The 23,282-nt window shown below is 36.9% G+C and overlaps 1 protein-coding gene across 3 annotated transcripts; it reads left to right on the top strand.

Annotated features, from left to right (window-relative positions):
• Nucleotides 1-2,869: 2,869 nt before the first annotated feature.
• LOC113290124 (187-kDa microtubule-associated protein AIR9-like) lies at nucleotides 2,870-23,124 on the top strand. 3 transcript variants are annotated; one of them, XM_026539663.1, is made up of 39 exons: nucleotides 2,870-3,117; nucleotides 3,381-3,569; nucleotides 3,642-4,231; nucleotides 5,534-5,605; nucleotides 6,883-6,948; nucleotides 7,422-7,493; nucleotides 7,602-7,667; nucleotides 7,772-7,834; nucleotides 7,915-7,980; nucleotides 8,280-8,379; nucleotides 8,765-8,866; nucleotides 9,745-9,977; nucleotides 10,081-10,195; nucleotides 10,582-10,702; nucleotides 10,802-10,977; nucleotides 11,388-11,523; nucleotides 11,988-12,088; nucleotides 12,185-12,232; nucleotides 12,745-12,929; nucleotides 13,090-13,207; nucleotides 14,290-14,417; nucleotides 14,894-15,062; nucleotides 15,788-15,906; nucleotides 16,085-16,253; nucleotides 16,433-16,517; nucleotides 16,614-16,687; nucleotides 16,780-16,902; nucleotides 17,574-17,757; nucleotides 17,857-17,978; nucleotides 18,614-18,821; nucleotides 19,113-19,186; nucleotides 19,368-19,506; nucleotides 19,807-19,988; nucleotides 20,426-20,581; nucleotides 20,719-20,850; nucleotides 21,062-21,120; nucleotides 22,123-22,155; nucleotides 22,244-22,381; nucleotides 22,616-23,124. In XM_026539663.1, the coding sequence occupies exons 2-39, from the start codon at nucleotides 3,383-3,385 to the stop codon at nucleotides 22,790-22,792; spliced, it is 5,088 nt and encodes a 1,695-aa protein (XP_026395448.1). In that variant the 5' UTR covers nucleotides 2,870-3,117; nucleotides 3,381-3,382; the 3' UTR covers nucleotides 22,793-23,124. The 3 variants fall into 3 exon arrangements, with proteins under 3 accessions (XP_026395448.1, XP_026395447.1, XP_026395446.1); XM_026539662.1 differs by having other exon boundaries at nucleotides 3,381-4,231; nucleotides 22,250-22,381; XM_026539661.1 differs by having other exon boundaries at nucleotides 3,381-4,231.
• Nucleotides 23,125-23,282: the final 158 nt, after the last annotated feature.

Here is a 23,282-nt window from a genome sequence, read left to right as displayed (position 1 = left end):
CCAACCGTAAGTAATTTATGGTTGAAATTTTTTTTCGTAACTGAATATTTTATCTCAAAATCAAGAACTTACGGTTGGTATTTGAGTTAAATGAACCGTAATATCAACCAAATCTATATTTACGGTTCCAATTGGAGTTATTACCAACCGTAACTCACATGCAACACAGAAATTTCAATTTCAATTTTGATCCAAAACCCTAATTTTTGATACAAAACTAACTTAAATCTAACACAATAAACAAAACCCTAACTGGGTCTTTTGGAAATATAGTTTTCAATCAACGATTATCAATTTTTCAAATCGCTGATTAATCGAGGACGATGAAAATTTCAATTTTAATGGAGGAGGAGAAGAGAAGAGAAGATGAAAAAAAAATCAAAAAAACTGTTTTGATTTTTCTGATTCCATTAGGTTAAAAATAGGAGTAGGGTAATCTGGTCAATTTACACCCCCTATAGGACATCCCTAACCAATAAGAGGGACATTGCTATCATCCTTGCCGCCCCTCCAATGGAACATGTCGCCCCTTTAACAGGATTGTTCTGGAATAACGTTACTTTCATTTTTTTATTTTAGCCAAAAAAGCCAAATTGAAAAAAATGAAAGCAATATTTTTCCATAAACATGGATAGTACTATGTTAGTTGTAATTTTCTTGATTCGGTGTGAAAATGTACATCATTGCAAGTTTGCTTTGGGAAACCTCTGTGTCGACTTTACGTTGCTTTGCGAGGAACGAATTCATGCTAAGAAAATATTTTCGGTAAAGAATCATTCCTCACTTAACTTTGGATTTCGCAGCCTCTTTTGCACTTCCGGAGAAGCAATAATTCCGCAAGACTTGATCTTAATAAGTTGATCTCGGCCAAGCTGGCACGTTAAAACTTGCAACACAAATCTGGTAGCTTCAACTGCTGCATCTTCCATAAGCTAATAATATTGTCAATTGCCATTATTTTTTTTATTAAGTCAGCTATCCCATTGTTGGTAGTTGTACCAATACCAATACATATCAGCGAATATATATTTTTTCATATTTTTTGTTGGAAATAATTGACAAATGAATTTAGTGTGCATGCTGTTCAGACATTATAATCGACTAATTTGTTTATTAGCAGAATCAGGTGGATGGCTAAATAATGATTTGTATTAATCTTTAGTCATTAAAATAACAAAAAATTTGATTTGGATAAATCTATACACATCATAATAATATTAATTATTTGTTTCCAATTTGAGTATTTGTTAAATACACCAATGAACCACCGGATTACATACATAGTAGAGCCATGTTGTCAATGATTAACGTGAAAAAAGGATATATGATTAACTTTGATTTGTTGGAGTTGCTTTTTCTCCTTTAGTTTTGTAGGTCCGTTAAAATATAAGTGATGTTTCCACCGAATCCTACATTGTCCCCATGAGAAGTGCCTATACAATGAACGCCGCAGGTTGAATGTTTTCTGACTGCATAGTGCATATACCTCTTTTGTACATCTTGAAAGCGAGGGGGAATGTAAAATTTTAGAAGGCATCGACAGATCGACTACTCTTAGCTAGCGCACTTCTCACTTTAGCAATCAAGTAAAAAACTTTTTGCTTGTGAGAATTCCTCTATTTGGATAAGTTCTTTAATCTTCATGGAAAGTACACTTGTGTCTTTGAAATTTGTGATCATACAAAACTCCCGGTTCAATTTGTTGGGGATTAAAAACAACCCGAGTATTCAACCCTCATCTTGTCTCTACTTTCTCGGCTCTAGACAGAGACATTTCCAGCGAGCTCTAAACTGCTCAGGTATACTCCTTTTGGAGTAGATCTGGGCAGTATAAGTGTTTTGATTTTATTGTTTGATGTTTTCTCTTATATTAGAAGTTAGGGTTTAAATTTGTGAAGGTTTTTGCCGATTCCCGGCGATGCTTTCTTCCTATCGTCCGGCAATTTGGATGCGTCTTTATGGCGTTTCTATTTACACTTTCAAATGTTTCTCCTCTAGTTTTATTAGCTATCTTTCTTTCAAATGAATCTGACTTAATATGTTTGTTTTTGACCTGACTCGAAAATAGGAGTCAGTGGTTTGTTCCCATGAGTCATTGACATTTTATTACCTGATTCAAATGAATCTAAGTCAGGATTAGGTCTGACTCAGATCAAGTTAAGATCTGACTCAGAAAAACAAACAACAACAAACGGTTTGAAATCTGACTCGAGATGTATCAAGGACCGAGTCAGATCCGAACCCCGAATCAGCAAAAAACAAACATGCTTAGTCAGGAACACTACACGACACTCACAACATGCTTCTTACTGTGCATCGCACATAAATTTTACACCTCTTGTATTGTAGTATCTAAAGTGTTCGCTACAACAATGAGCTTGAGTTTTCGTATTACTCAACTTCACCATGATATCCGTGAGTTCAATTTTTATCACCCTCGTAATTTTGTTGATACCAACCAGTCCTCCCGTTCCACGAAAAAACACTTTAATATCCATTTTGATGAATTCGTAGGTAAGAATGAAAAATAAATAAAAATATCACTTTTTCCGGGACGAAAATTGTATTATATACCCATAGCTGAAAGAGTTTAACGGCTATGGTTTGCCGACGATGCAGATAGATCAAACTTTGTAAAAAAATCAGAGGAAACAGACCAGTGGAAGACAGCTAATGTTTTTCAAGGACCTTACTTGAAAAGCATTTGTTTACAAAGGTCATAAATAAAAAATAGCCAAAGAATTCCGTCCTTGTTTTGAAATTATGAAAACAAAACAAAACAAAAGCAATTTGGGCGGGGGTAGTGGTATACTGTATTCTTGCTTTTTCATTAATACTACTATTTCGACTGGGTCATTGTCCTCTTTTTCTGACACAAAACAAACCTATCAACACACACAGGAGGGAGGAAGAGGAACTCAGTCTCCCGGAATCTTTCCCACTTTTTTGTATTCTTCTCCTTCTTCTTCACCAACTCTCTCTCTCTCCTCACTGCTCTGAGTACTCTCTTTCTACTGTAATTTTGCAATTTTGGAAATCTGTCTCACTAAAATGGTTCACTTCCATTGATATCATCTACACTCACCAAACACCATCTATTCACTTCATTAACTCAAGGTAACCCTAACACACACTCTCTTCAAATTTCTGTGCATTTCCCCCCTTTTGTTAGATTTTTTCAATTGATTCTTTGAGAAAACCTGCATTTTAGTTCAGAATATGAAGTTATAAATCGATCTATTAAGTTTATTAGCTCATATATCAAATTTTAGGGATTTTTACTCACTCTTTTCCGAATAACCAGTCATTTTTAGGGTTTTCTATTGTGAAATTTACTTGCATTACTTTTCATTATTAAGTTTGATTTGATTTTGAAGCAGAAATGGAGGTGGTGGAAGCGGTAAATGCAGATTCGGTTGAGGATCTAGTGAAGAAGCCTGAAGCAATGAAGAAATCTAGTGTTGGTACTACTTCATCAGCTGAAAGTGGTGTTAAGAGATCTATTAAAGCCGCTGGTGTTCCTTCTAGGGTTTTAGCATCAACAACAAGCAGCAGAAAGAAAATTGAAGGTACTAATTTGCCTGGTTCTACTACTAATTTGGTCAGAACAACTGTTACAAGATCTTATTTATCCCCAGCAGCACCACCAGTAAGAAGAAATAGTACCGGTGGATTAACAACTAAGCAGCCTGTTACTCCTCGGAAACCAGCCGATAGTGCTGCTGCTGCTACGCCGGTATTTGGAAGAAGAACTACTCCAGCTGTATCAGACCCGACGAAGAGTGCTTCATCAGAACCTAGAAGAGCTTCATTTCCATCAGTTTTGAATAAATCTGTAAACAAACCAAGTATTTCTGATGCAAAGAGAAGTTCTCCAGTATCAAGTGTTAGTAGTAGAGGTTTAAGGACATCGCCAGGATCCGATACAAGTAAACAAGATTCAGTTAGGAAGCCCTCTGTAAGGTCATCAACTTCGGCTGTCTCTTCCATCAAAAGAGGTCCTTCTTTGCCGCTGGATACTAGTGTTAATAGCAGCAGCAGTAGTACCCTTAGGAAGAGTGTTACTAAGCTCTCTTCTCCATCAAGTCGATCACCTTCAGTTAACAGTGGGAAGTCAGCGGCAGATAGGGGTTCTTCTTTGTCTGGTCGGAAAAAGGCATCAACTCCTGAAAGTCGAGATTCTCGTTTTATTGTGCTCCCGCAGGTGGAAATTAAAGCTGGGGATGATCTGGTATGTAACATGCAATCAATTGAGTAACTTCTCTTCATGTTATTATTACAAAACCATTAACACTATGTGTGCACATACTTTATAGGTGGATTCCATATTGAATTTGGGTTAGCAAAATTGTCAGTCTTTAGGTTAACTGAATTTTGGTATAGGAGGACGCCTTCGAGTTATAAGCTCTGTCTATTTCGTGTCTAAACTTATATTTAGTTGTTGATAATGTTGGACATGGCAAGAAGAAATAGTTTATTGAGATTTCTATGTCTAAACTTTTAACTTAGCTAGAAAGGTGAAGAATTGTAAGACAAGGATGTAGTTTAAGCGCAAGGCTTTGCTTTAGTACAAGAATATTCTTGGTGGTTTATGATTCTCTGAGCTGGATGGATAATTTTTGCCTGTTGATTGAGAATCTAGGATGATCTTTTGGCATCGTATATGATCATGCAAAGTAGAGCCATATACGTGTCAATGTTACACGTCTATCAGTTTATGTAATGGTTTTTCAAGATGTTCTGGTTGGTTGCATTAGACACATTGTTCATGATTATATGTATCTAGTTGTTGATCACCAAACAGTATTTCTATTACCCGCATCCGATATAAGTATTCCATCTCATTGGTGGTGAAAATGCATTCATCACACCTGGCCGAACTGAATCAGCTGGCTTAGCATTGCAAGTATTTTTCTTGTGTATATTTAGTTGTTGATCACCAAACAATTTTTTTTCCCCGCCACCTGCATCTAAGTATGCCTTCTTATTTGTGGTGTCTTTCCTTTGTTACACCATGCTGAACCCAATCAATTGACTTAGCTTTGTCATCCTGTATTGAAATTTGATCATTGAATATCTCAAATTTTCTTAAATCATTTCTCCCCCACACCCCACGATTGTATCAGCTTCTTGGGTTTTCTGATTGCCCATGTCACTGTATATTAATAACAGGATCAACCGGCCTCATTATCAAACAAACTAATCATTTTAAAGTGGGATCTAAACAATACAGACTATAGGCTGACTCTTGGTTCAACTTCGATGATGTCACAGAAAACTTCTAGTCTAACTTTTTGATGTTCTTACACTCGTTATGTCCTTATCCTTAATAACATTTGCGTTAGAACTCGTATATTTCCTCTGTTATACACCCATAGTGAAGCCATCGTTTACAAGTTTCATTATTGTGAAACTTGTAGTTACATAGGATGCATAGATTCTTATTAGAGATGTTATCCATGTAGGTACAACTTAACCATGTAATTTTATTAATAATTAACTACTTTTTCTGATTTTTTTGTTTTTGTTTTAGAGGCTGGATCTAAGGGGTCACAGAGTTCGAAGTCTCAATTCCAGTGGGTTAAATTTGTCATCTAATTTGGAGGTAAAATATCATGTTCTCCTAATTAAAATTCAAATGCTTCCGTGAAGTAGGCAGCAATTTATTTCATTTGCCTTTTGAGGTCTAGCTCTTTGGAGAATCAACAAATTTTCTTTTGAGTGTCTTACATTAGGTTGTTCGACAGCTTTCCACCTGTGAATGTGATACAAAATGTGATAATTCGTAATGCACGTTTCTTACCCTTGTATTTTGTGTAAGCTGTATTTAAGTATTTATGTTAGACATGGGGTTTTAGTAACTTGTATTACTTACAAGCTGAAAATTCAGACATGAGGTTTCAGCAATTAGCAAAGTTCTCTTTCTTAATTTCACTCTGATAACTGATCACCAGTTGTCCAGTTCTGAAGTTCACCTAAGTTAGCATTTAGCAAGGGTTTGATAAAGTACTACCTTCTCAGCATATCTTATGACTATCACACTGTCGTCTGTCATAATAAAGCTAAATAAACTGCACAAGAGAGAATTTACAGATACCTCTTCTTTTAAAATGGACAACTTTATGACTTGATCTACAGAAACGTAACTCAAACGGAACCAGGGATATAAGAGTTCAGGCTGATGTTTAATACTGTTGAAGAATTTGTTTACATAAGATTCCCCTCATGTTTGTTGTCTGATAAATGAACCAAGTCTATTTATCTCACACTCATCTGTTTTCTATGCCATTGTTCATGGGAAAGGTGATTCATCTTTTGTTCATTAGAGTATCAGACCATAAGTGCCACTGCAAAATACGAAGATAGGTTTATTGGTCAGAGATGACCATCTATATGATTGTAGAATTATAGCAAGAGCATAAATGGCAAACAAAATAAGGACATAGATGGTGTAAATTGCAAGATGTTTAAGGGCTAAACCTGCAGAGACACGTCTGTTGTCCCCAAAATGATGGGGCATCCATCATCCGAAGCAAATGCAACCTGCAGCAGGTTTTGTTGTTTGCCTTGGCTGAAATTTCAGAGGCTTACTTGCAAGGCCGATTCTTATGTAAGACGTTGGACTGGCTTTCATCTTATTATGTGCCATCATTTTATATAAATTCTTACTAGAGTGGTTCTAAACTTTTATATCTATTAAAACATTTGCTTGCATTTTTCGTTTAAATCTGGTGAAGTTCTTTAGAGTAGTATCAGCATCACTACAAGATTCATTTTTTCTTTATTCCCCCATGAAACGTTGTAAATTTGTAGACATGGTATTATTTTGTAACGTCAATTAATCTTTCCTTTATCTGATATAGTGCTAGTTTTCTCTTGCAGTTTGTTTATCTTAGGGATAATCTTTTATCCTCTTTGGAGGGAATTGAGATCTTGAAGCGGGTTAAGGTTTGTTAGTCTATCTTAAAAAACATCCTCATAATTTTAGCGAACTTCCTTCTTCCATGTATTTTGTAGGTTTAGTAATGCAAGTAGATAAATTAAGTTTCTTTAAGAGGATTCATCTTTAAGGCTGCGGGAGCAAAATCCTGAAGTGCACAGAAATTCTGTGAGCAACTAAATTTTGTAGGCTTTTCCTAAGATGGTGTTACTGATGTAGGAATTTGTATAAAGCTTACTGTTCTCTGTCTTGTAAAACTAGTCATTACTCTTGACGAACATCATCTCAAGGTTATTAGCATATGCCAGTGAACATACTTAACCTTCAAGGACATCATTTTTTTTTACCCCTAAATACTGCAGATTTTTGACTAAACCAGTAGATCTAAAATTAGTCTTTACTGAATCATTGCGCTAAAACTCTTTAACCTTGTTATTTGATGACGAGTCAAACATAACAGTTGACATGGTTTTCTTGTCAGGTTCTTGATTTAAGTTTTAACGAGTTTAAAGGACCTGGATTTGAGCCACTTGAAAATTGCAAAGCCCTGCAGGTTGAGTATCTTTCATTTTTTTCTTTTTTGAATCGGTAGATGTGTTTTTGTATCTTGTTTTAGGCCTTTTTGTGTAACAATGTACGTAATGTCGAATTGTCTGTTCAGCAACTTTATCTTGCGGGAAATCAAATCACATCACTTGTAAGCCTTCCCCAACTTCCAAACCTAGAGGTATACTTACAAGCACTAGTCTTGATCTTATTAGTATAGTTTTTCCCAGTATATGTTTCTTGTAACTCGTCAAGTGTATTTCTAAGTAACTTTTTCTTCTCCAGTTTCTCTCAGTTGCGCAAAATAGGTTGAAGTCGCTTTCTATGGCAAGTCAGCCTCGACTGCAGGTCAGCTAGTAATATATTCAATTTTTTTTAGGTGGTACTCTCGAGTTCTGTCTCATTCATTTCTTCCTGTTGTTGCCCAGGTATTAGCTGCTAGCAAGAACAAAATATCAACTCTAAAGGGTTTCCCACATTTACCAGTTCTCGAGGTTAGCTATTTGATTTGCTTCTTCGTTAAGGGGAGAGTGTCATCTGTTTGACTTAAGATGTGGAGATCTCTTATCCCATGACTAAACGACTAACAAAAAACTATTTGTTAAACATTCAGTTACATGAGGACTTCATGTATGTTAGCATGTCGCTATATGCGTGTACATGAGGAATGAAATTTTCTGAATTAGTAATTATAGTTGCATAGAAAATGACAACCTACTAGGTTCCGTTGCCCCATATCCATATATTCTCTATTTGGATATAATTCTCAGTTTTTTTTTTACATGTGATGCAGCATTTGCGAGTGGAAGAGAATCCTATCCTCGAGATGCCTCACTTGGAGGCAGCTTCCATACTGCTTGTTGGCCCTACATTGAAAAAGTTCAACGATAGAGGTATTTTGATTTTATCTTACTAGATTTGGCTAAGTTATCTCTCATCTGGCTGAACTGGTATATTTGTTAGCTTCTTAATTTCCCCGGTTGTTATTTTCGAAGCTGAACTTTTTTATTTGTTGCTATTATCTAGTATGCCAGTTTTTCCCAACTTCAATTATGGTTATTCTGTATATCATCTTATTGGATTTACTTCAATCATTGTGATTTATTCTCTTGTCTGGGTAGTCGGGTATTTCTGCTGGCTTCTTATTTTTGTTTTTCTTATTCCCTATGCTAAAGCTTTCTCTCAAATCCTGCCCTGCACCTTCCGCCCCAATTTGTTTTTGGTTAATCTGTGGTTCTCACAATGTATTTTGAACTTGCTATTGTGGAAAACTGTCAGATCTTTCTCGCGATGAGCTTGAAATTGCAAAGCGTTATCCTGCACATACAGCTTTATGCATTAGAGATGGTTGGGAGTTTTGCCGTCCTGATCTTGTTGTTGGTAAGCCTTATATGTTTTTTGTTTTCCATGATGAAGGGTTAGTCCCATTGTTTTGTTCTTCCATAGATATTTTGTTAAATAATATCCTTTCTTCCATTTTAAATTAGTTTTGCTTTTGGGAATTGCTTAACTCCTTCAGTGAAAACTTCATTCTATGTTCTCGCTGGTGAAGTGGAGTTCTTGGCTAGTTAATGGTACCATTACTTGAGCATATATGCAGAAAATCTGAAAATGTTGTTAGATGTCTGCCACATTATCTTATTAGAACCACAGAGCCTTGTTATTCGCCTTTCTATAATTTTCTCCAACAGTTTGACCTTTTAATGGCATTCTATTACATATATAAATCGCTGTATACAATAGTTTTTGTAGTGTCTGGCATAGAATTGAGGATTATTGTTAGTGAATAGTGACCGTGCACCCAACAACCGCTTGTTAGATCGACTCTTGTTATGTTATCTATTATCTGACTCTTCTCTTAGCAGTTTTAACTGTTTTCCAAATGATTAACACGACAAATTAAATTCCATGTGTTGTTTTGTGGGAGTTAATACAGACACTTCCTTAATGTTGAACTCAACTGCTTTTTAAATTAGATGGACAGAAAATTTTCTATTTGGATTTTGGTTCCAAACCTCCAATTCATAGATGTCTGAAGTTAAAACTTTTCTTTGCTGTCCCTTAACGTTCTGAATTGGTTAAAATTTTTAATTTGTGGAACATTTCTGATTTCAAAACTTTTAACAAGTGACTGTTGAGGACCATTAAAAATACCGTGATATTTGATAACATGCGGGTTGAGTGAAGTTATTTCAGTAGGTATATGTAGCATATCATCTTCAGAGGTTGTTATAATTGTTATATGTATCTCTGAACAGATTCGACCTTCCGGTTTCTTGTTGAGCAATGGAAGGATCAGATGCCTCCAGGCTACTTGCTTAAGCAAGCTTCTGTTGATCCACCATTTGAGGAAGATATTTGTCGCTGCCACTTTGTTTTTGCCAAAGATCGCTCTCTAACCAATGATTCAGAATTAACCTTGAAATACCAGTGGTTTATAGGAGAAAAAACCCCTACAAATTTTTTGCCAATTGCCAATGGAAATGGAGAGGTAGACAGTTCGCTTAATCAGTTTTTTTCTTCTCTCTAGTCATTTGGTAAATTCTAAATTGTTGCCCTGCTGTTTGATGGATTCGGTGTCCGGTGATTACCAGGTATACTGGCCAAAGCGCGAGGATATCGATAAGTTTCTCAAGGTTGAGTGTACTCCCACGTTGAATGATATTGAGTATCCTTCTATTTTTGCTATATCTTCGCCGGTTTCCTCGGGTAAGCTTCCTTTGCACTTGTGATTGTGTATAACTATCCTTTGGACCAGATTTTCCATAAATTATGTCTACTGAATGTGGACTGTGGATTGCACGATCTACCTCAATGTTATACCCTATCGCTGGTCTGTCTTTATGTAATGGATGGTTCTATGAGTGTAGATACCATGTGTGCCTTATTCCAGTAGTTTTGAGCCAGTTTGGCTGAGGTCCATATTTTCTGTCTTTTCTAGGCATCAAAGCTACACAAATTGTGACTTCTCCCCTAACAGTGGTGTTGTCAATATCTATCTGAATATACTGTAATGTAGATTATTTCTTTGCAAATGTTTCACAATCTGAAGCAGTGATATGATATCCTTTTAATAATTCTGCCATGACGCACAGGAACTGGGTACCCAAAAGTTTTGAACCTTAGTGTGCAAGGTGAACTTGTGGAGGGGAATGTGATCAAGGGTCATCCTGAGGTTGCATGGTGTGGTGGGACTCCAGGAAAAGGTGTTGCAAGGTAAATGATTATCATTAGGCTCTGACTGAAATGAGAAAAAAAAGGCAATATTTTTACTTAGCAACTAATTTGAAGTAATTCGTTTTTCCAATTTTCCAGCTGGCTTAGGCGAAGGTGGAATAGTAGTCCTGTAGTTATAGTCGGGGCTGAAGATGAAGAATATCGATTGACTACAGATGACATAGATTCAAGTTTGGTATTCATGTATACACCAGTAACGGAAGAAGGTGCTAAAGGAGAACCTCAGTATGCTATGACAGACTTCATAAAAGCAGGTGAGACATAACTTAAGTGATTTTTGTTGCACACTGTCCTGACTTACAGTGCAGTTCGCAACCTCTCCATTTTTGTTAAAGCTGTAAAACCTGGCTTTCCAGGATAAATTTTATGGCGATATTTTTTTTCTCTTGAAAAAGATTTTCTGTAACGAAGTATGCTTCGCTGGTTGTTGTCCACTATCTATTTTTACAGAAGCATTTTAGTTACGACTGTACCAGCACGCATAATACACTATCATGCGAATTTTTTAATATTTAGTGGACAATTATAAATGTTGCTCCGCTCTTCAACTATTGTTTACGGTTCAACCGTTAAAGTTTCTAGCTTTGGGGTAGAATTACGGTATTTATATCAGCATTTGTACTAATTACTGAGGTACCTCTTGTGTGCATATAATATTTGGCAGCGACTCCATCTGTCAGTAATGTTGAGATTCTTGGAGAATTCGTTGAAGGAAATACAATTAAAGGCGTCGGTGAATATTTTGGAGGTAGAGAAGGCCCTAGCAAGTTTGAGTGGTTACGTGAGAATAAGGAAACTGGGTATGTAATTCTTTCATCCCTTCATATCTCACTGTTATATAATGTATGCCTAAAATTCTTTCATGATTTTCTTAATTCTAAAGTTGACCGTATCTTTTTGATATATCAAAATATTCTGTACTTCTATTCTTTCTTCTTTAGTTCTTTAGTGTTGGTGAAGGTAGTTTCATCTTGAGTGTGACCACTCTACATGATATCTATCGCTAGATAATGAATGTAGTTTGTTTCACTTATCAAGTTCACATTCCATATGATGCAATTAATACCAAGTTACCAGAGTAGTTTTTGAAATTTCAAGCACAGGTTTTGTCATGTACATTTATAATGCAACACCTGCCTGCACGAATAGTTTTATCTTACTTTTGTTGTTCTTCAAGATACTCGTTGTCTGTCATCTCTGTTTATTATTGCTCTTAATTGATATCCATACCATAGGTCCATAACCTTTTCTGATCTTGCTACAGTGATTTTGTACTGGTTTCTACTGGTACCCCTGAGTACAATTTGACCAAGGATGATGTGGGTCGTCGCTTAAAGTTTGTGTATATTCCTACCAATTTTGAAGGTAATACCTGGATTTCTGCTTGCTTAGACCGATTCATATTGTTTCTTTGCATTAAAATTGTAAGTTAATCCATGTTTGCCATGGGTTGTTTTTCAGGGCAGGAAGGAGAATCTGCATCTTTCTCAACTCAGATTGTTAAGCAAGGTATACTTGTTACTTTGTTAAGTTGAGCAAGAAGCGTGCATATTATCTATAGCTCTTGCAGTCATGCCAGTGTGTTTAAATGTCAACTACCTGATGCCAAATGTGATTCACACATTCGTTGACACATTACTGTATTTTAAGATTATCTCATTGGTGTAGCTCGGTAGAAGGAAAGGGTCCATATAGGGTGTATATTTTGGATAAAAGAACTCGTTTCACTACATTTAGGGAAAGCGCTTCACTTATGTTAGGCTAGGTAAATGCACAAGATTCAGAGCACTCTTATATCTTCGGCCTCTTCTGGAATACTATTCCCGAATAAGAGACACAACCTTCTGTTGGTTCAGAACCTGAGTTTAGTTCTTTGGATCTTTGACTAGTCCAAAATGGCGCTTCAATTTGTTCTTTCGCGAAAGTCTTCCCTTTCTAGTGACGCTATTTTGAAACAATCAATGTTCTTTTCTAATTTGATATTTACTCTTTATTTTCCTTGTTTGTCTTGTGAATTTCAGCTCCGCCTCGAGTTACTAATTTGAAGATAGTTGGTGACCTTAGGGAGGGAAATAAGATTACTGTTACTGCTATTGTCACTGGAGGAACCGAAGGATCTAGTAGAGTTCAGTGGTTCAAAACAAGTTCCTCTAAATTGGAGGGTGAGGATGATCTAGAGATTCTAAGTGCATCAAAAATTGCAAAGGTAAGAAAAGCTTTAGTTACTGGCTTACTGCTGCTACAATTTGGAGAGACTTTCCTTTTTACGTAAAACCACAGTTTTTGTTCCGTGTATTTGTTTTGAACTCGAGATTCCAATTTACATTACAAATTATTATGCCGACTAACCGTCGTCCTTTTTACAGGCTTTCCGTATACCTCTAGGAGCTGTTGGTCATTACATAGTAGCAAAGTTTACACCTATGGCTCCAGATGGTGAATCTGGTCAGCCAGCATATCTCATATCTGAAAAAGCAGTTGAAAGTAAGTCTGCTGTTTATACAACAAGCTTCTTGTATGTTCATACTGTGAACTCCTTACGCAAAGCATGTTGTATGACTCAAGAAGCTTTAATTTCTGAGTAGTGACTGTTTATTATAGTTTGTGTCATAGCAACTAGCACCGAACCTTCTTCTGTCTGCCACTCTAAGTCACATTGATATACCTTGCCTAAATTGCGAAGGAGTGTCATTTAACAAGCATCAAAGAAAGTGTCGTGAACTCCTGCTATATCCTGCATTCATTTTGGTTTGTCCATCTTGTTCATAGGATGTTAATTTAGGTTTGAAGAACCATGCCTTCATAAGCTGTGTTACTGCGTTGATCAGGTACCTATGAGGTCCATTATGCTCCAAAGTGTGAAAATTTTCTCTCTTAAATGCTAAAAGTATGATCTCTAGTGGCCCTGAAGAAGGTAGTGTTTCCACGGGATAGCAGCTTGCCAGTTGTGTAAGTAGGTTGGTGAATGGCAGTGACTTGATGTCCTCTGGGTTATATATGTGGCATTGTGGTTCAGGTCTTGTGAAGTAGGATGCGCTCCATATAAAGGCGATAAAGACCACAACAATTAGTTCTCTTAGTTGTCGAGTATCATTAGTAATTAAAAGATCTTGGGTTTGTCAATTTTGTAGCAATGGTACAGATATATGTGGGGGCTACTGACATCAGTACTTATTGTGGGATAAGGCGGGCAACTTGGCCAAATCCAGCAGAAGCATGCTACTTTGCTGTATCTTCTTAAGACATTTAACTTTGATAACCAAACAGATTCACATGTTATTGAAAACTAAAATAGTAACTCAGTATTCTCTTATTTTCTAAACTTCACTTATGACCACTATAATGACTACCCTACAAAATGTAACTTCCAGATTATCTGACAATGTAAGTAACGAAGTTAGTTCATCGCTCATACTTACGTAGTTGCATATGCCCTCTCCACGGTTCTTCATGAAATCTAACGTCTGTATCCCTCTGAAGTGTAGCTAATGCAGGTGATTATGCGATTAGTATCATTGTCCTACTTGTTGTATTACTTATATACTTGGTAATTGTTATCATTGCAGCTCTTCCCCCTAGTCTAAATTTCCTTTCCGTCACGGGTGATTACGCTGAGGGTTCGATACTGACAGCATCGTATGGGTATATAGGAGGCCATGAAGGAAAAAGTGTCTATAATTGGTATCTCCACGAGGTAATAAGCTTTCACTAAGAATGTTCTAGTTTTCCCTAGGAACCTAATCATTTTATTACATTATCCAATATTGCCTAAGGGATGTATTAGATTTTTCTCCACAAGGTCCCCCCTGCATTCCATAGCTATCTATGAGAGTTGGACTTGGGTCTGGCTCTCATTAAGAGTTAGTATCTCGTACCTTGTGGACAAGGTGAGGACTAAATTGGAAATTGTGTACAAGGCTGCTGCTCCCTGCTATTGCTTTCAATCATGTATAGGAAGTAATCTATGTCATACCCGTGGTTAATCAGACGGTATCTGTAACAATCGGACAAGGCAGTAACAATTTATGTGCAAGTTTCTCATGTTCTAATACTTACTCTTAACCACTTACATCCCTAAAAGCAGCTAACGCCGGGGATATGCTCGGATAAATAAGAATGTATCTTAATGATGCCTTTCCATTATTCTTATAGATTCTTGCTGTTGTGCAGACTGAAAATGGAGCAGGTTCTTTAGTGCAAAATGCGTCGGGGCATCTTCAGTACCGAATTACCAAAGATGCCATTGGAAAGTTTGTTTCCTTTAAATGCTCTCCTGTCCGCGATGACGGTATTTTTGGTGAGCCAAGGACTACCATGGCACAGGAGCGGGTTCGTCCTGGTGATTACACTTACTCCATCCGCTTCTATTCATTTGGCCGTATATTATGCACAAATGTTCTTTTTTCTTTCTTTCTTTTGTTTGTGTGAGGCTAAATCCTTAGTTACACATTTGTTGTTTATAGCACATCAAAGACCTCCATGCAAGGGCTAAATACATACCATGAGCACATTGTTGTTGTCACTATTATCGTTCTTGCTCTGTTTTTACAATTTTGGGTACCTAAATTTTAGACAAACAAGAGCTCATGTGCTATAGAGACACAGAAAGCTATGATGAAAGACAATGTAGTGAACTACTCCAAAGCTTCAAGATGAAAACCAACTGTACAGAAATATTGGCTTAAGTATCTCTCTGGCTTAGGCATAGAATCTATATTGAATCACTGACCTCATGATTTTGATGATAATGCTCTGTGAAGCTAGTAAAGATAGCCGTTGAATACTTGAATGTGCTAAAGAGGAGAGAAGGCTAACACTTTCTGGAGGCACCTTGGTGTCATCTTTTTTTCCTTTTTTCTTTTCTTCCTTCTCTTTCTCTTTTCTTGGCGAAACCTGAAAGAACTGGGGGTTTATCAATAAGTTATTCTGGGGTTTGGTAGAAACTGCGCTCAAAAAGAGCAGAATGATTGGTGAAGTATAATTTAAGAGATTAAGCTTCCGTGTATAAAGATAACAACGATGATTCATTTTGATTCAGTTGAATTGTCTGTGTAATATATATAGGAAGTCCAAAGCTGCTTTCGTTGGAGATATTGGGGAAATCTATTGAGGGGACTACGCTGCAGGTTGAGAAGCAGTACTGGGGAGGGGAAGAGGGTGATTCAGTTTTCCGTTGGTTTTTGGTACATACATTAACTTCAACTACAACAGTATATTTCTCACGTATCCAACTTTGTGTTGTTATGTACCCACTTTCTCATCGTCTTTATCTGCAACTACCGTGTCTATGCTGTGTATCTCTTTTGTTTGCTATCCTCGACTGTTGCTAATTTCTTACGTGACTGTTATGCACAATTACAGACTGATTCTGATGGAACACAAAGCGAAATTAAAGGTGCCACTGGTGCATCATATTTCCTCACAAATGAAGATATTGGGTACCTTATTTCTGTTTCTTGCGAACCCATTAGAAGTGACTTGGCCCGTGGTGCTACCGTTCTATCTGAGCAAATTGGACCTGTTGTGCCTGGTAAGCTGTGAATTTATTTCCTTAGCTATCTGGTAGTAAAAAATAAGTGAGAACTGAGAACATCCCTGAATGAGGTCACTGGGGGACACTAGCTACTACTCATATCTTCTTGCAGAAGTCAATTAAAGAACACACTTTCACACTTATCTTTTCCTTAAAGATATGCATGAATTATGCAGGTCCCCCGACTTGCCAGTCTCTTGAATTTAGCGGACCGCTGATGGAAGGAAAACGTCTAGGCTATATCGCGACATACACTGGGGGGTGAGATTATCTTTCCATTTACTGCATTCAAAGTTGGTTTGACCATTATAAAAATTGTTGCTTCTTGAATCCAACTCATATTTTATCATCTGTCAGCGAACAAGGAAGTTGCTCACATGAATGGTTTAGGATTTCAAGTGATGGTACGAGAGACAAACTAAGTAATGATGGTAAGTTTCCAAGATGCCACTGAACTAGTATTTCGCCAAAACAAAAAGAGCATTTCATATACGCTGAAGTGTATATTTAAATTTTCCCTTAGCGGAGTATCTCGATTTGACTGCTGAGGATGTGGGTAGATGCATAGAGCTCATTTACACACCAGTCCGGAAAGATGGAATTAAAGGGACTCCCAAGCTTGTAAAGTCAGATGAGATTGCTCCTGGTATCTTTTTTCTTTCTCTCTTTTTCGATTCTTTTTTGTTTACTGTAATATCCTATTTATTCGCATATATGTCTTATATGTCTTCAAGTTGAAAAGAGATAGTAGTCTCAGCTTATATACTCATCGCTGTCCGTTTCTACTGTGCTGGCGTCTCTCATGGATTCGACCAATCCATACGCCTGCATCAATATCACTAGTTTCCCCGAATGCCAAGGAGCTTGCATCCTGTGTTTTTGGTGAGATAGTTAGGGAAAATGATAAACATCAATGGAAAAGCAAGCAAGATTGATACATAGGCCTTCCCTCAAGAAAACAGAAAGAAAAAGAAATTAATTCTGGAAGCACCCAATTACATTCTGGGCAGTTATGCATTCCGAAAAATAGAAACCTAGTTTCAGAAGATAGGCCCAGAAAGGGAAAACCCATTTCCTGAATGGATCTTGTATATACTACTGATTAGGACCCTCTCAAAAAGTAACTATAGAGCAAAGGCGGTAGCTGTTGTGATTTTCCTCCTATTCAAAGTTATTTCAAATTATTCGAGTTTGTGTTTGAAGTTTGTTCCGTCGTGTCTCCGTATATTTTGTAGTTGTTCTTATTTCTGTATTTATTCTATCTTGTGGTTCCACTCTGATAAATCATACATCTCTTTATGGTGTTCTTTGGGACAGCGGATCCAATGGGCGTGGAGCTTGTCATTCCAGTCTGCTGCCAGGACACCTTAGTTGTTCCTCAGAAATCTTACTATGGTGGAAAGGAAGGCAGCAGCGATTATACTTGGTACAGAACATATAAGAAGCTGCAGAAATCTGATGGCATTGATTCTGAAGATGTTTTTATATGCGGAAAATCATTGTGAGTATGGTTGTTTATAAAAATTGCTTTTGTCTTAAGATATTATAACTATTTGTTGCCTGACAAATACATTTGCTAATTTGCTGAACACTATGATAGAACATATACTCCAGTGCTGGAAGATGTGGGAGCTTATTTGGCCTTAAATTGGGTGCCCACACGTATGGATGGAAAAACAGGGGAACCACTGGTTGCAGTTAGCAGTAATCCTGTAGCCCCAGGTATTATTATATACCAAATGAGCATTATTTTGAAGTTGCTTTGTCTATTCAGCGCTAATGCTAGATGTACACAGTAAATATCTTCGAGACTACGCTGCTTCAACTATTCTCAAACATTGATTAGTATCCATCATTGTGGATTAGGAAAAATACATATATTATTCATACCCTCGTTTGATTAAAGACTGCAATGAGGTGATTGGAAATTCCCATTTTTCTGCTTGAAACTCCCTTTGTACTGTTATATCGTTATGTACATGCACAGATGTACTGCATGGTTTCTCTTTTATTGTGCATGGCCAGCGTAATAACATCTGTGCAAACCTATTTAATATTTGGCATTAATATACCATTCTTGGAACTATGCTTTGATCTCGGATACATGTCCATACCCGCAACTTAGAATTTGAAATAGACTGAAATGTAAAGTGAGTTTTCTTTGTATTCAAGATCTTACATGATCTAGTAACTGAGACCACTCATATGATGTGCTATTACTGTCAGGTGCACAGCTGTAATTACTGCATTTAGATTTGATCAGTTATCATTCTGTTCCAGCAAGGAGACATTTTTATTCATCCATTATTCATGTACCTCATTCGTGGAACTCATCAAAATGGGCATTAATTGTGCAGCTTCACCAGTAGTTTCTAATGTCCGGGTCAAGGAGTTATCCTATGGGTTATATTCTGGAGAAGGGGAATATTATGGTGGATATGAAGGATCAAGCGTCTTCAACTGGTACAGGGAGACTGATGATGGCACTATTGTTCTTATTAATGGAGCTGACTCGACCACTTATGAAGTGACTGATTCGGACTATAGTTGCCGCTTGTTATTTGGGTAACTATCTTATCCCTCTCTTCTTTATACGAAGATTACCCTGGAAATATAAGCTATGTGGTTCCAACTAGCGGGCTTTGCTTTTTTAAGCATCAGTGTATATTTGATTTAGTTGGCACAAGCTAAGGACCGTTCTATTATTGTTAACTTATGTTTGCCTTTCATATTTCTGTCGGTGTTCAAGATTTGGTTATGTGGTTAGCCTTTAATTAGTTGTGAACCACAATGAGTTACTGTTTGGATGTACAACCTTACTTATGTCTAAAAATCTTGTTGAATTTGAACTCCCAGCTATACACCAGTTCGTTCTGATTCAGTTGCTGGGGAGCTTAAATTGTCTGAGCCCACTGACATTATTCTTCCAGGTAATTCTCTTAGATAATAGATAGGCAGGTGTCTCAAAATTATTTTTTTGCTCAATTTTAGCTACTTGCTGAATGTGAAAAATGTGAGTTCTTTTGAACATACATATGAAAACCAACTAACCACCTTTTGGTATATTTTACTTCATTTATGGAAATAAAGAAACGTTTTTTTTCCTCTTAGAGCTGCCGAGGATTCAAATGCTTACTCTCACTGGAAAGGCTGTAGAAGGAGAAAAACTCACTGCTGTTGAAATAATTCCGGAGACTGACATCCAAAAACATGTTTGGGACAAATACAAGAAGGCCATCACATATGAATGGTATATGCTACATTCGGTCTACTTACTGTCAGACTTCAAGTCCCAAAACATTTCAGCTTGGAAACAACACCTATGTAGATAAAATATATAAACCCGAACATTTATCATAAAATTACTTGAAATTTTGGAGTCCGACTTAGGTTCACCAATTGGTCTTGGAACAGTCTATTCCAAAAATTGTCCAGTTTACTTTACCCAACTAGTTTGGATATGTTGTCTAGTAATACTAAATCTTGTGACAACTGTGACAAGCATTAATTAAGTTGTCTCATCTCCTACAACTATCCACTTTTGCTGCAGGTTCTTTTCAACTGAAGATGGTGATAATAAGTCTTTTCTGCCATTAGCTTCACATCGTTCAAGCTCTTTTAAATTGCGGTTTGAGGATATAGGTCGATCCCTGAGATGTGTTTGTGTTGTAACTGATATGTTTGGAAGGTCCAGTGAGTCTGCAGCAGCAGAAACTACACCCGTCTTGCCAGGTATTCAACTCGTTTGCTAGTAATATTTATTTGAAGTGTATCTTTATGTTTGTCATTTCTTTGTTAAGAAGAAAAAATGGTGGGTGGGGGTTCCAAAAACAGTTAGAACTCCAGTGAGTGGGTTTTTAGTTTTAATGAGTTATGGTTCTTTGCAATATGCCTACTGTTCAGCACAGAATGGGTACCTGTACCTCTGAGGTACACAAAGGAGGTACTTCATAAATTCAATAGAATAGGATAAGCTATTACCATCTGTTAGAATTCTGTTTGAAACAAATAATTTTTCCAAGTTGTTCTGCTTTTTAAGTTATGTATTATTCTTTATCTTTCATCTTGAAATAAAAAGGAATAAAATGGCGATAGCTTGCTAATCACCCACCCTCATCACGGTATGCCTAATTTAGACTGTTACTGTATAAATTGGTTTCGATTTTTAGGGATCCCAAAAATGGATAAGCTGGAGATAGAGGGGAGGGGTTTTCACACCAATTTATATGCTGTACGTGGCATCTATCATGGAGGTAGGGAAGGCAAAAGCAGAATTCAGTGGCTCCGTTCTATGGTTGGAAGTCCTGATCTCATCTCTATTCCTGGTATGCTATATCATATATGGATAAATTTCTTTAGTTATTCAAGGATCAAATTTACTGTTGAGATTATGATTTAAAGTGACAGTTAAATGAGGTGTTATTCAACGAAGTAAATATCTCATCATAGGGCATATTTGCAGGTGAAGTAGAGAGGATGTATGAAGCTAATGTTGATGATGTGGGGTATAGGCTTGTGGCAATATACACTCCTATCAGAGAAGATGGAGTTGAAGGACAACCTGTTTCTGCATCAACAGATCCTATTCTTGTTGGTATGTAGCAAATCGTTTTCTTAGATACCATTAGTAGTTTTGGAGCTCTCCTGATCTGATGAATATGGACCTCCTGACTTATATGATATTTTTTTGGTATCTCGTTCACTTATCGCGTTTTATGTTAATGGATCTGTTGATATATTAATAGCTGTTTTGACATCCCAGTCCCTCATCTAGGTCTATTAAGTCTAATTTTGTCCATTTACAGAGCCTGATGTACTTAAAGAAGTGAAGCAGAAGCTGGAACTTGGAACTGTGAAGTTTGAGGTAAGGGTTCTGTTTGTCAGCTTTGATTTCCTATCTTTATTCCTCTGTGGAAATGGAGGTGGACTATATGCAGCGTAGAAGTCATTTTTGCCCTGTTGTTTGTAGAGTTAATGAAATCTACTTGTAGATGAAAATGAAAAGCATTTTAAAGAGCGAGGAGCATAACATAAAGATGTAGGAAGCCTAAACCTTAATAAATCAGGAAACCACAATAAACATTAATTACTATGTGGGATGATCCAAGACAGCTGATTTCACTCATTAAGGCTTGTTGATAGTCTTCGAAAATGCTATATGGACCGTTGGACACCAAGACCTTGGCCCCCAATTAGACACCATCGATGTTGCACTCAGATGTCAGGGAAAGATGGCTTGTATTTTGGTAAACGAATTTTGATGGGACAAATCTGACATACGCACAACATAGATTCCATTTTACCAAATGGTATTTAAACTTCCAATCGAATTTTGGGAGAATAAATAGCAAAAGAATATTATGGGAAGAAAAGTAATGTTTTACGAAAGAAAAAGATAATTTTATTTTCCTTCTGTATGGTTTTCTATTTTTTTCTTGGGTCCCTCCAATTTATCAACTCTTTTACCCAAAAAGCACGTTACGCATCGGGCTCACATGAGTTGGGTGGGTGGGGTGGTGGTGGTGGTGGTGGTGGTGTGGCTTATAACATTTGCCAATAATGTCTGGTCTGAGTTTCCGTATGGTTTTCAACTCTCAGCCTACTTTTAGTACGAGTTCTACCTTTTCAGAAGGGATTGATAATTTGGTAGGGACGATCTGCTTTCTTTGAGCTGTTACTTTTTTTAATAGTGATAAGCGTGGATTCCCTTCTCAAATCATTTTGCATCATTGGTAGGCTGTGTAACTTCGTAGACCACAAGTTGTTATAGTGTAGATTTCATGTTATTTGCCATACATAGTTACGATGGGGATGACCTTACATTTGCTTTGTGATTTTAACCTTATTTTGCTTCGATTGGAATTAGGTACTATGTGATAAGGACCGGACTCCAAGGAAGGTACTTACCATTAGTTTTCCTATTATTATTATTATTATCCTACATAACATGCAAATCTAGTTCTAAACCAGCTCTCTCTTTATTATAGCCACAGGTTCCTGGACAAGGAAGTCTTGAAAGAAGAAATCTTGAAGTTAATCGTAAGAGAGTTAAAGTAGTTAAACCTAGTACAAAGACATCGTTCGCGACTACTGAAATTCGAGGAACTTATACTCCCCCCTTTCACGTAAGTTTCTCTCCTCAAGGCAATTCGTCGGTCTTTTAAGAAAGTCTTTAACTCTTGAGGATCAATGAAACAGATAAAATATTTAAGTTTTATCATATCATTCTCCGAATGGCCACTACAATTTCCTGTGTACCATATACAAGTTTTGAAGATGACTTCATGGAGAGAATCTTCCTTATCAGTCAGAAATAGGCACATGCTCTGTTTAATCTAGCTGATGTGGACACCTTGTAGGTGGAGCTTTTCCGAAATGACCAACATCGGATGAGAATTGTGGTGGATAGTGAGAATGAAGTGGATTTGATGGTACAGTCTCGGCACATAAGGGATGTCATTGTCCTTGTGATTCGAGGCCTAGCTCAGAGATTCAATAGCACTTCCCTCAATTCCTTGCTGAAGATAGAGACATGAACTAAGTGATGGACCAATTGCGGAAAGAGCAAGAAAATGAGTCTGATGAACATAGTATGCTTGGTTGTAGAGTTTGAGATGTGAATGTGTTTGCCTTAGTTATCCCCTTTTTTGTTAGGTTATTGCAATTATTTTCATTGTGGGTTTCTTGTATAAAATTTACTTGGGGGGTTTTCTTGTCAATTTTCTTGTAAATTTTTGTGTATCTCGTTATAGTTTTGCTCATCTTTTCATACTAGCCGATAGAGCTTGCATCGTGTGCTTGCATTTTATATATCAGTTACTCGTCCGAGCTGCTCTTTCATATTTTAGCAGAAATGTTCAGTTCTCAATTGTTTTCGTGGTGCAATATTTTTCTCAGCCCCTTTTCAATCAATTAAGATAAAGGAAGCTAATACAGTAAGAAATTCTATGATTGAAGAATGTTTGAACTGAAACTGAACATTCAAGATTTGAATCAATCAGTTAACATGCGCACACAAGAATATAA

This window comes from Papaver somniferum, chromosome 6 (genome assembly GCF_003573695.1).
Source record: "Papaver somniferum cultivar HN1 chromosome 6, ASM357369v1, whole genome shotgun sequence".
Lineage (NCBI taxonomy): Eukaryota > Viridiplantae > Streptophyta > Magnoliopsida > Ranunculales > Papaveraceae > Papaver > Papaver somniferum.
The sequence above is the reverse complement of the archived record's forward strand: the minus strand, read 5'-3'. Positions and strand labels throughout refer to the sequence as shown.

Bases quoted from the DNA above. Each gene is read 5' to 3' on its own strand.
- LOC113290124 (XM_026539661.1), top strand. From the start codon at position 3,383: ATGGAGGTGGTGGAAGCGGTAAATGCAGATTCGGTTGAGGATCTAGTG. The intron at 12,089-12,184 runs GTAATACCTGGA...GTTGTTTTTCAG, and splicing joins TATTCCTACCAATTTTGAAG to GGCAGGAAGGAGAATCTGCA. The intron at 12,930-13,089 runs GTAAGAAAAGCT...TCCTTTTTACAG, and splicing joins GTGCATCAAAAATTGCAAAG to GCTTTCCGTATACCTCTAGG.